Genomic DNA, 13,545 nt, shown 5'->3' on the forward strand with positions numbered 1-13,545 from the left:
ATTAAACTTAACGAGTTTTTTCTCGAAACACAACGACTTTATTCTCGATATTTAATGAGTTTATTCTCAAGATTATATTTCGACTTTTTTCTCGAAATGTAACGAGTTTAATCTCGCATTATAATGACTTTAATCTCGAGATGGCTTTATTTTTTTTTATTATTGCTTGGCCCTAATCCTCTTCCGTAGTAATCATTTCCAGGGGCAAATATCTAAATAAAAAATGTAACTTCTCACAAATTAATTTGATCTGTTCCTTACACAAAACTACAGTATATGACTTCAGAAGACTTGGAATATAATTCAAGTTTGGACTACTTCTGTGGTGTTTTTATATTGTTTTTGTCTGACAGTCGTGGTCATAATGAACTGTCGTGTACATAATGATGAACTGTTCCTTTAAGTGACGCATGCGTGTTTGACAAGTGCTCGCACCAATCATGTCGCGGAGGCGGAGCCCTAGATAGGGCAGATCGGTGGAGACACACAAAACAAACGGGCGGTGCAAAACCAGATTCCATCCTCACCATTATCATCATTTCACTGGACCTGCAGAGATCAAGCGTCGCAAGGCAGCATCGGTCATTGATTGTACATCACCACTGGCTTTAGCGTTGAGAAACCAGATCTGCTGGACATGGCAGGGATCGTGGCGTGGTTCTGGAACGAGAGGTTCTGGCTTCCTCACAACGTAACCTGGGCTGACTTGAAAAATACAGACGAGTCAACCTTTCCGCAAGCCGAGGACCTCTATCTGGCGTGTCCTTTAGCCTTCTGCATGTTCATGATCCGGCTGATCTTCGAGAGGTACGTCCTAACATCAGCATCATTGCGCTGGAGATGTCGCGTCTAAATCGGACGCGTTCAGTTTCTGACGCGTTGCAGAGCTACTCCGTTCACTTTATTAACCCGTCCATCTCAAATCAAATGATTGATCATATGTGTGGATTTCTCTTGTCATGAATGTCATTCGTTACATATTTGAATAACTTTTGACCGTTACATTTGGTCTTGATCTACTTATTTACATAATATCTTGCGTTTTACACACACGCAGTTCTTGCAATAATAGCATTATGTATGATTATATACATTAATGATTATATAATACGCATATTTTATAGCAGTGGATTTCGTTTGAAAATAAAGTAAGATTCAGGTTATTTACCTCAAGAATGGAGCTCACAGCTGATTCGTCCATGTTTGCTGTACGTCATCACTTTGACGCGTCTTGTGTAGACGGGCTCAAGCCAGTGGCGTGTCCGTCACCGGTCGCGTTCTGCAGCTGATGTGGATATAGGTTTTTCTTAAAGAGATAGTTCACCCAAATTTTTTTATTCTCTCATCATTTATTCACCCCCATGTCATCCCAGATGTGTAGCCTATGACTTTCTTTCCTCTGCAGAACACAAACAAATATTTTTAGAAGAGTATCTCAGCTCTGTAGGTCCATTGAATGCAAGTGAATGGTGACCAGAACTTTGACTATTTTAAAAGCATATAAAGGCAGCATATAAGTAATCCATAAAGCTGCGTTCCAGCTGCCAGCTACTTTGTCGCATGGCCAGTGGATAGGTCGCTAGTGGTGTGTATGGAGAGTAGCCTTTCCTCCATCTTTCTGTCACATCTGTAGCGGAGTGAGAGAAGGATCACGTGAGCTCTACCGTCTTCTCTTGTATTGCCTGTCACTCTTCATTTGCATAAAGTTAAACATTTCTCAACTTTGTCGTGTTGCTGGACATGCCCATATCCGGTCGCCAATAGTCACCGTCGCCAGCTCTCATTGAAAATTAATGACATTATTTAAAAATAAAGTTTTCACTCCAGAACAATTGAAAACCACTTTGTCCCTGTTTTCGGTTACATTCTGCAAAAACATTAGTTCGTTTTTGGTTTTTGTTCCTTAAACCATTTTTAGTCTCTGGTTTTTAGTCATTCCAGGCTGTATACATGCTTGAGTTTCACCTGTTGTACGTTTGGTGTCGCTAAAGAGGGATTAGCATGGTTGAAAATTTTTCAGCAGCCGCCGAAGCCAAATTATGAGCTGCAGAAGAAAATGTTATGATACTCATCTTGCTTTTGGCACTTTACAAACGCTAAATATACTTCTCATGTGGTATGCAGATCTGCTCGGGGTGACTGAAGACTGGTTTTGCGTGCATGTTGTGTGATTCTCATGCAAGTAATGTGCTCTTCTCAATCCTACTATTGTATTTCAGGAGCATGCAGGTGACTGTGCCTCAACCGGGCTTTACGTTTTTAAATGTGTTTAGGCTATTATTGTTTCATAAAAAAAAATAATAAAAAAAAAACAGTTTATTTTTAAGAAAGACTATCTACTTAACCACTGTAATGAGGAGCCATCCATGGTCTTAATGGAACAAACAGGCACAAGTCTACAATTCTACAATGTCTGGACTTTTATACATTATGAACAAAGTCATGTAATTATAATATAGTAACATTGTAATAAATGTCCTGTTCTAATGATGTTTGAGATTAGGAAACAAACTGGCCTGTTTTGGCTTCAGATGTTCCTAGAATAAAAATGATTCCTAAATCATTAATAGTCTGATAAAATAAAAACAAAATCTGTTATGGAGTAGGAAACAATCATTTTACTATAGAAGCGCAGTCCCAAATCAGTAAAGTGATTAACTTTGATTATACTAGAAAAGATGTTAGGTTAGTTTGATTTCCCACAGCACCTAAAGTACAAAAAACTGTTGAATTCAGACATTTCTAGATGCTCAGATGATCAAAAATAAATATTCATTACAAACATGAAATGCAACTTCATATCTTAAACATTAATTGCATTTATAAAAAAAAAAAAAAAACACCAACCACCCGAAGACCATGTTTGACCCAGGAAAAATGCTGATAAAGTAAATAATGAGAGAATTATTGTTTCTGGGTGAACTATTCCTTAAAATGGATAGTTCAACCAAAAATGTAAATTCTGTCACTTATTTGCCCTCTTGTTGTTCCAAACCTACGCAATGTTCCTTTTTCTATGGAACACAAAAATGTTTGCCTCAGTCACCTTTCACTTTCTTTTCCATACAGTGAAAGTGAATGGTGACTGAGGCTGACATTCCATCTAATGTCTCCTTTTGTGTTCCGCAGAAAAAAGTCATGTGGGTTTGGAACAACATGAGGGTGAGTAAATAATGACCCAATTTTATTATTATGAGGGTGGGGGTTAGGCCTGTAATTGCTTATGATAGGTTTATAACAGGTACTTTTCTATAGTCTGTTACTCTAGATGTCACAAAACATAATTTTTCAAAATCAGAACAAGCAAACAGTGTCCAAATCCTGCTTTTTTCTGAAAAGTAATGGATTTGTGAGGAAGAAATGGCTGTTGTGTTCTTCTTTGTGGCATCACTTCACTTCCATTATTTGGAGTACAAAAGTCCTCTCCCATCTTCCTGCACTGAACTGCGCATCGCTGTAAAGTTTTATAGCGAACAAAAGCCAATTTATGTCATTTCAGATCTACAAAGGCAAACAGTTTACAGAGCACACAAATCTATCTAGACGTAGCCTCCATATCCTTATCTCAGCTTTTCAGGTTTATACAAGAATAATTTCAAGAGTGTTTTCTGCACTGAATTGCATTTTTATCACGTGAGGCCTCTTAATTGGTTAAGTTTAGTTAAGTGACAGAAGCTCTTTAAAGGGATAGTTCACCCAAAAATTGTAATTCTCTCATTATTTACTCACTCTCATGCCATCCCATATGTGGATAACAGTTTTCGTCTGCTAAAGTCAAACAAATATTTTTAGAAGAATATTTCAGCTCTGTTGGTCCCCACAATGCAAGTGAATGGGTACCAACATTTTTAAGCTGCAAAATCATATAAAGGCAGCATAAAATTAATCCAAACGACTCCAGTGGTTTAATCAATGTCTTCAGAAGTGATGGCGTGGATGAGAAACAGATCAGTATTTAAGTATTTTTTCCCTATAAATCTCCATTTTCGACCAGCCCTCCTATGCACGTTCATGGGCTAATATATAAAACAGTGAAATCTTCATATTCACATTGTGCCTTTTTGTGCACTTTGTGTGTCTCAGCCAACTATTCATCATCAATATAATGGTAATCAGAAGGTTGTAGGTTCGATCCCAACAGCCACCACCATTGTGTCCTTGCGCAAGGCACTTAACTCCAGGTTGCTCCGGGGGGATTGTCCCTGTAATAAGTGCACTGTAAATCGCTTTGGATAAAAGCATCTGCCAAATGCATAAATGTAAATCAATATTTTTTGGTACCCATTGAAATTGAATATTATATTAGTGTATTATAATATTATTATTATTATTATACCCCAGGCCAGGCTATGTTTTCTAATAAGATCCACCAATGATACTCTTCAAAGCCCTGGAAATTTGTCTCTGTGGTATGGTAAAGAGGAGAATTGTCCCCTCTGCAAGGCCCCAAGAGCAAATCTGCAGCACACAATCCGCTGGGTGCAAGACCGCCTTGAAACAAGGACGGTACAGCTGGCGCTATGATCAGGGATCCAGAGCAGAGATCCTTGAGGTGTGTAGAATAAAGGCTAACAAAGGCCATCATGCTTGTCAAAGCATTGAGCTTGTTAAAAAGGGATGTGCCGAACAAGGCACAGCATGGAGGGAGGAAAGGTCAGTCCTGCACATGGAAGTGATTTTGTCAATGGTGGTCAACCTTGGCCAGCCGCTACATTTCCTTCCGAGATTTTATTAACTCCTTCAGGCCTGATATAGTGTTATGGTTGGCATCAACCAGGAAAGTCATAATGATTGAAATTACTGTCCCATGGTAAGAGGGACTGGAGGCAGCCTATGAGAGGAAGAAGCTAAAATATGCTGATCTGGCTGCATGAGTGCAGGGAAAATGGGTGGAGGGCTGCCACTTACCCAGGTGTTGGGTGGAGGTCAGGTGTTGAGGGTTTATGAGAACAACAATGCAGCATCTGTTGAAAAACATTGCCATCTTTGGATCAGCATTGAAGAATTCTGTGAAGGAAATGGCAGAGGAAGCAGAAAAAGTGAGATTCTGGCTATGGAAAAGTGGGCTGTGCAGAAGTGAGAAAGTAGGATAGGGACCAATTGCGATATTTGGTGAGGTAGCATGTAGAAGAGGAAAGGTGTTGGGAAGAATTATTTCTGCTGACCCATTCGGTCTTTCTGGAGAGGGATTGAGTGAGGGAGTGAAACCAGGCCAAGCTAGGCATTGGAGGCATCTCACGTCACTCACCTACTTAATCTGTTGGAGGATTGGTTTAAGGATAGGCACTGGACGGGTGGTAGGCATAGATTGATAGCTTCTGTGTTTATAACAGAGAAGTGGCCTTGGACGTATGGTAGGCCTGCTCGGGGGAGGGGGGGTTGTATATTGAACCCTGGTTGTATGGTATGTCTCAATGAGAAAGGAAGAATGGGAAAGCAAGAATGAGAGACAATCGAAAGGATCTGGTGTCCAGCTGCGGGGGTGGCAGGGAGACATCCATGAATGGTGGCTTCCGGCTGATGACCCCGCAGTTGGACAACTGAAGGCACCGGCAGAGGTTGCACAAGCTCATATCACGATTTCGATTTTATTTTGATTAATTGTTCAGTGCTACATTCCAAATATTTACACTGGCACATCACATTTGCTCATGACACACTTGAATCAATACCAATTGAGATTTTTCAGTTTGACAGACGAGATTCTTCACACAAAGCTATTGAATGACTTTTAAGACTTGGAATAGAGCATAAATCATAGGGACTACTTTTGTGATGCTTTTATGGTGTGTTTTTATGTCTTTTATTGAGCTTGTCGGGCATGGTAATTGTGATATGTCATTGTATGGAAAAGAGCTGCGTGAATATTATTCAAATCCAAATTTTTTGGGTGAACTATCCCTTTAACAGTATATCAGGTCTTCTTGGGTGTATACCAGGGCTGTTAATGCATTATCCATGGATGCTTATCTGACATTCCAGAGGGCAGTTTGTCAGATGTAGTAAGATAAAATGCTTACAATTGGCCCATGCGGTTTACTTCATTGTTATCTGAAGATTTGGCAACACAAGCGCAGTGAATGCAAACAGTAGGATTTCTTTAGTCACCTGCTGTTGATACAGATACAGTATTTTTACCTCTTAGAAATGTAATATTGATTTTTAAATCAACTTTGGCATAAACTTAACTACCAGGAATTAATATTGTTAAGTTGTTAATATTCCTGCAGAAAAGAGCTTAACCAGCATGCAATGCAAAGCATATGCTGCTTTTTTCAAGCAGGGAATGTTAGCTATAAATGTAACAAAGTATTTTTTTGTTGTTGTAGGTTTATTGCCAAGCCATGTGCTCTTGGTTTGAAAATCCAGACCAGTGGGCCACAGAAGGCTCAGCCCAATGCCATTCTGGAGAAGGTCTTCACTGCCATCACCAAGGTAAAGTGCATTTCTCTCACCACCATACTGTATACTTAAGCACTAAGGCACGAGAGACTGTGAGTTACAGTGGTTATACCACCGTTAAAGGTATGAAATTAACTGTTTTGCCCACCAGAACCAATGGAGGATGAATGCCCAGTTTTCCCAGCCAATGTTTTTCTATATATATATATTATTATTATATTTTAGAATTTAAAATGTACTATATAACACCATAGGCTAATATTATCATAATGATAATATTGCAACATAAAAATGGAGGCTGAAGAGTAGACATGCACAGAAGAGAAATGTCTTGTTCAAGAACTATTTTTGAGGCAGTACTGAATTATGATGGCACACATGACAATTCACCTGTAGTTTTATTGTTGTTGCATGTCATTTGCATCTGCATCCTAAGATGGTCTGAGATCATATGCAGCATTTTTATAGATGACACTATTCTTGCAAACTGTTCCCAGATGACTGACAGAAAAGAAATAGTGAAAACGTATCATATGCGTGTTTATCACAATTATTCTTTAAAATGCCAAAAGAGTGCTGTACTACACCACACATCTGGATTTATGCCAGTTATTTTCTCCATCATTTGATGAATTACTACATCATTTTAACCAGATCCGAAGACAGTGTTGATTTTTCTTAATCAGTTTAGAATATCTATACCTCACTTTGTGGAACTGATTAGTGGTACTTTTTAATATGTAAAGAAATAAAAACATCTAACTACACATTATTTCAATATAAATGTGCAGCCTATTTAGAAAAACTTTATTGTTAACTAGTCTACTGGATAATGCAGCAGCAAAATTAACAGTAATTATAGTGAAAGTCTTCAGTAGAAAATGATATACTGTGTGTATATATATATATATATATATATATATATAAACTACCTGTCAAAACTTTTGAAACACTTGACTGAAATGTTTCTCATGATCTTAAAAATCTTTTGATCTGAAGGCGTATGCTTAAATGTTCGAAATTATTTTTGTTGACAAAAATATAATTGTGCCAACATATTCATTTATTTAATTATAAAACTAAAATGTAATAAAAAAAAAATTTATGACTTGGACCACATAATAATAAAAGCAGCCAATAAGTGCCCCACATAGATGGTTTAAAAAGCATCCCAGGGTGATTCCTCAAGAAGTTGGTTCATGTCAAGAGTTCATGTCTGCAAATTCTAGGCAAAGTGTGACTACTTTGAAGATGCTAAAAAAAGACAGTTTTGATCTATGTTGGATTTTGTTCAGTCACAACATAATTCCCATAGTTCAATGTATGTTATTCCATAGTTTTGATGACTTTACTATTATTCTAAAATGAGAAAATAAAATATAATAAAGAATGAGTAAGTGTTTCAAAACATTGACCGGTAGTGTATATGTACACTGGCAGCCAAAAGTTTGGAATAATGTACAGATTTCGCTGTTTTGGAAGGAAATTGTTACTTTAATTGACAAAAGTGGCATTCAGCTGATCACAATGTATAGTCAGGACATTACTGATGTAAAAAGCAGCACCATCACTATTTGAAAAAAATCATTTTTGATGAAATCTAGACAGGCCCCATTTCCATCAGCCATCACTCCAACACCTTATCCTTGAGTAATCATGATAATTTGCTAATTTGGTGCTAGAAAATCACTTGCCATTATATCAAACACAGTTAAAAGCTATTTGGTTCATCAAATGAAGCTTAACATTGTCGTTGTGTTTGTTTTTGAGTTGCCACAGTATGCAATAGACTGGCATGACTTAAGGTCAATATTAGTTCAAATATTGCAAATAAAGAAACAGATTTCTCTAGAAACTCATCAGTCAATCATTGTTTTGAGGAATAAAGGTGATACAATGCTTGAAATTGCCAAAAAATGTAATATTTCATACAAAAGTGTACACTAAAGTCTTCAAAGATAAAGAACAACTGACTCTAACAAGGACAGAAAGAGATGTGGCAGGCCAGATGTACAACTAAACAAGAGGATAAGTACATCAGAGACTCTAGTAACCCCATTGAGCTTTTGTGGGATCAGCTAGACTGTAAGATGTGTGAGAAGTGCCCGACAAGACAGACACATCTATGGCAAGTGCTACAGGAAGTGTGGGGTGAAAGGTCACCTGAGTATCTGGACAAACCAAAGCTGTCATTGCTGTACGTGGAAGATTTTTTAATTAGAACTCTTTGAAGAATGCCCTGACTATACAATGTGATATCTCAATATCGCCTTCAACTGACTAGCAATTGCAAAGAGCATATCATGGTTCACGGCTATGATGTACACTAAATGCTATTAAAAAAAAAAGACATAAACCCCTTGATATGCCACACCCCAACTTCCTGCTTTAATAGTTAATATGTCAACACAAGAAAGAAAACTGTGCTCGTCTTTTCATGGGCTCTTTAAAAAGGTTTTAGATCCCTTGTGTAGTACACACTTGACTGGTGATGGCAGTGCGGATTGACATAACAGGTGATCAAAATCTTCCTGCTGCACATGCACAGATCTGTAAAAGCAGAGCGATTGCGAGGCCCTTTGACATGTGTGGCTTTTTCAGAGCTCATGTGTGCTGACGCACAGGATCTATTTTTAGCCCACCTCAGAACTAAGTTTCCTTGACAAAGGTTCGGATTCTCAAACACAACCTCACTTTAAGATTTGAGAGACAATTCCTTTTGAAACGAAGTAACAGAGGGAGAGAGAGAGTGAGAGCAGCCTGAGGGCAAAACTAAATTAGCACGCTTGTTGTCTTTTACAACCTTCTAACTTATAATTGATCGAATTCGGGTGAAATACATAACTGATAGAGATCATGTCAAGGGCTGTTATGAGATGGGATTATATTTATAACTGTAAAGTAATAAGCGCCCAGTGAGAAGAGTAATTTACATTTTGACCTATTCTTTTGAGAGATACCTAGATTTTTTTCTTGATTTGGACACATTGGAATTATTGATACAGATTTTTTGATTCTGATTGATTTGGGTATATTTCAGTTCTTTTTTGCTTAAATATTGAATAAATGCTCTTTCTCAGCTAATGCTGTTAGTTATAAAAAATAACTCTGGCATAGAGTGTGATCAGTTGAATTACACTTTGGTGAATTAAAGTACCAATTTTCTTCTGAAACAGCAAAGTCTGTACATTATTCCAAACTTTTGGCCACCAGTGTAAGTACAGTAATTCAAAGTTTAATCATTTTGATCACATTTGAGCTTTTTCTTTAAGTACAAATTCCATGTATTCAATCAATAAATATCTTAAAACTGCACATATTTTATATATATATATATATATAGGGTTGGGAGGGTTACTTTTGAAATGTATTCCACTACAGATTACAGAATACACGCTGTAAAATGTAATTTGTAACGTATTCCGTTAGATTACTCAAGGTCAGTAATGTAATCTAAATACTTTGGATTACTTCTTCAGCACTGGTAGATTTGTTCACTTCTTTTGACTATAAAAACTGTAAGACAAAATACACGTTAAAAAATCATTCTCTGAAAAACCCAAATATATTCTGCAGTGTTGTTTCTAAAACGAGATCAATCAAATGAATCTTGTTTGAAAGATTTTTAGATATTTTTACAGGAAAACAACACAAAATGTATTATCAAGAATATGATTATTGTCCTAATATCAAAGGTCTTATAAGAAAAAAAATTATGATCTAACGTGAATTTTCTTGATAAATAAATATGATCGTGTCTGTTAACATGTGCATGTAAAATGGCTAGAAATAGCATTTTAGCTTAGCGTAAAGTTTACAATTTACACAAGGATTATTTCTATTTCTTCTGCTCCAAACGTACTTCAAACGTACTTCTCTGTCTGCTCGTATGAATGTAACACATCATAAGAAAGTGTTTCACCGCTGTTCAAATGCACTTTGGATCACATCATTTATATGTATAAATATCTTCCATCTGAAAGGACTAAATATTTGTATATATATAGATAGATAGATAGATAGATAGATAGATAGATAGATATAGATATATAATATAACATTTTTAAAATATTTAAAGATAACTATGTATAATGATTTCATCATTATATTTTTAATTATTGTTATATGAGGGGCTTTCTCAGCAAATATTTGTATATGCAATTAATCACGATTAATTAATCTGGACACCATGTAATTAATTAGATTAAAAATTGTAATCGATTGACAGCTTGTGTATATATATATATATATATATATATATATATATATATATATATATATATATACACACACACACACACACACACACACACACACACACACACACACACACACACACACACACACACACCGATCAGCCACAACATTTAAACCACCTGGCTAATATTGTGTAGGACCCCCTCATGCCACCAAAACAGTGCCATCCTGCATCTCGGAATGCTTTTTTTCTCACCACAAATGGGTTGGCACTGTTTTGGCAGCCCGAGGGGGACAATATTAGGAAGGTGGTTTTAATGCTGTGGCTGTGGTATATATATACACTCACCTAAAGGATTATTAGGAACACCATACTAATACTGTGTTTGACCCCCTTTCGCCTTCAGAACTGCCTTAATTCTACGTGGCATTGATTCAACAAGGTGCTGAAAGCATTCTTTAGAAATGTTGGCCCATATTGATAGGATAGCATCTTGCAGTTGATGGAGATTTGTGGGATGCACATCCAGGGCACGAAGCTCCCGTTCCACCACATCCCAAAGATGCTCTATTGGGTTGAGATCTGGTGACTGTGGGGGCCATTTTAGTACAGTGAACTCATTGTCATGTTCAAGAAACCAATTTGAAATGATTCGAGCTTTGTGACATGGTGCATTATCCTGCTGGAAGTAGCCATCAGAGGATGGGTACATGGTGGCCATAAAGGGATGGACATGGTCAGAAACAATGCTCAGGTAGGCCGTGGCATTTAAACGATTCCCAATTGGCACTAAGGTGTCTAAAGTGTGCCAAGAAAACATCCCCCACACCATTACACCATCACCACCAGCCTGCACAGTGGTAACAAGGCATGATGGATCCATGTTCTCATTCTGTTTACGCCAAATTCTGACTCTACCATCTGAATGTCTCAACAGAAATCGAGACTCATCAGACCAGGCAACATTTTTCCAGTCTTCAACTGTCCAATTTTGGTAAGCTCTTGCAAATTGTAGCCTCTTTTTCCTATTTGTAGTGGAGATGAGTGGTACCCGGTGGGGTCTTCTGCTGTTGTAGCCCATCCGCCTCAAGGTTGTGCGTGTTGTGGCTTCACAAATGCTTTGCTGCATACCTCGGTTGTAACGAGTGGTTATTTCAGGCAAAGTTGCTCTTCTATCAGCTTGAATCAGTCGGCCCATTCTCCTTTGACCTCTAGCATCAACAAGGCATTTTCGCCCACAGGACTGCCGCATACTGGATGTTTTTCCCTTTTCACACCATTCTTTGTAAACCCTAGAAATGGTTGTGCGTGAAAATCCCAGTAACTGAGCAGATTGTGAAATACTCAGACCGGCCCGTCTGGCACCAACAACCATGCCACGCTCAAAATTGCTTAAATCACCTTTCTTTCCCATTCTGACATTCAGTTTTGAGTTCAGGAGATTGTCTTGACCAGGACCACACCCCTAAATGCATTGAAGCAACTGCCATGTGATTGGTTGATTAGATAATTGCATTAATGAGAAATTGAACAGGTGTTCCTAATAATCCTTTAGGTGAGTGTATATATATATCATCAGAAATTGTTCATGTTGTTAATTTACCTTTTTTTAAAGTCAGACAGGGGCTGAAAACTTTATTTGTCAGACTGCCTGTACACTTACAATGCCACATGCTTGTGTCTTTTGTGTCCTCCAGCACCCTGATGAGAAGAGGTTAGAGGGCTTGTCCAAGCAGCTGGACTGGGACGTCAGGACAATCCAACGCTGGTTCAGGCAACGACGCAACCAGGAGAAACCCAGCACACTGGCACGCTTCTGCGAGAGCATGTGAGAGATAGCTGTTCACACACACACAAATACAGTCACCTGTTGTTGTAAAGGGCCTGTTCTGCTAACTTTTGAGAACCTGTTTTTATTCAGAGCAGTTTAATTTAATTCTTGTTGGTATTTTTTATGTACTGAATGATTTTCATGACTTGCGGTTCTGTTAATAGTACTAAAACTAAAATACTGACATTGAAGCAGCATGTGCCACAACTAAATTGACAATGTAAATTGTACAGCGTGACCCATGTAGTCTGATTCCTGAACTAATGATTCTGATGAGGTGTTATTTTTCAAAACAGTCTCATGATAACTTGTATTAATTCATACGAGATGACGAAATTGTAATGCATTGTACGACTTGGCTCGTACAAAAAGGTATGATTTTATTCCCATAGAGACGAATCAAGCATCAAACTAAATTTCAAATCGAAACAATACAGGCATAAAATTTTTGCTTGCCCTTTTTTTTTTAATGAAAAAGTAGTCATTTTTATTTATATAGCACTGCTGTAATGTCTTAAAGTCTTGTGCGGTTTAAATGAATAATGTGATTGAAAATCATGCCTTAAAACTTCAAGTTTCAAGTACGGTAATTTCCAGACTATAAGCCGCAACTTTTATCCCATGCTTTGAACCTCGTGGCTTAAACAACGATGCGGCTAATATATGGATTTTTCCCGCTTTCAAATTTTATTTAAAAAAAAAAAAAAACATTCTGTGACGTGCTCAGTTTTTTGGCGGCATGAAGCTTTCATTAGACCAATGAAATTGCCGAACAGGTTAAGGTCAAACAACTTTTTTGTTTACTGTTTAGATTAATTCGAGCGCACTCAAACTTCCCATCATTCTGATTACGGTAGTCATTTTGTCACCCTCAAGACATGGAGAAATGCATATGATGCTGCTTTCAAGTTGAAGGCGATTGATCTGGCTGTTGGAAAGGGAAATAGAGCTGCTGCACGGGAGACGTTGGAAACAGCAGCGTGAGGAATTGACTCAGTGCAAAAAGACAACTAAAGCTGAGGCTATACTCCGACACCGAAGGAGATGACTTCAGTGGTTTCAGTGCGCAAGAGGAGGAAGATAGTGACAATGACTTTCTTGCTAGGCTACTGCT

At 37.7% G+C, this 13,545-nt stretch overlaps 1 protein-coding gene across 2 annotated transcripts in view; it reads left to right on the plus strand.

The window, feature by feature from the left end:
- Positions 1 to 570: 570 nt before the first annotated feature.
- Positions 571 to 13,545, plus strand: part of LOC127658969 (ceramide synthase 6-like) — a 46,512-nt gene continuing 33,537 nt past the window's right edge. For both annotated transcript variants that reach the window (XM_052148557.1, XM_052148558.1), the window contains exons 1-3: positions 571 to 807; positions 6,330 to 6,435; positions 12,298 to 12,428. In XM_052148557.1, the coding sequence (XP_052004517.1) occupies positions 638 to 807; positions 6,330 to 6,435; positions 12,298 to 12,428 (407 nt within the window). In that variant the 5' untranslated portion in view covers positions 571 to 637. The remainder of the gene's footprint in view (positions 808 to 6,329; positions 6,436 to 12,297; positions 12,429 to 13,545) is intronic.

The sequence above is a fragment of the Xyrauchen texanus genome, chromosome 18 (assembly GCF_025860055.1).
Source record: "Xyrauchen texanus isolate HMW12.3.18 chromosome 18, RBS_HiC_50CHRs, whole genome shotgun sequence".
NCBI lineage: Eukaryota > Metazoa > Chordata > Actinopteri > Cypriniformes > Catostomidae > Xyrauchen > Xyrauchen texanus.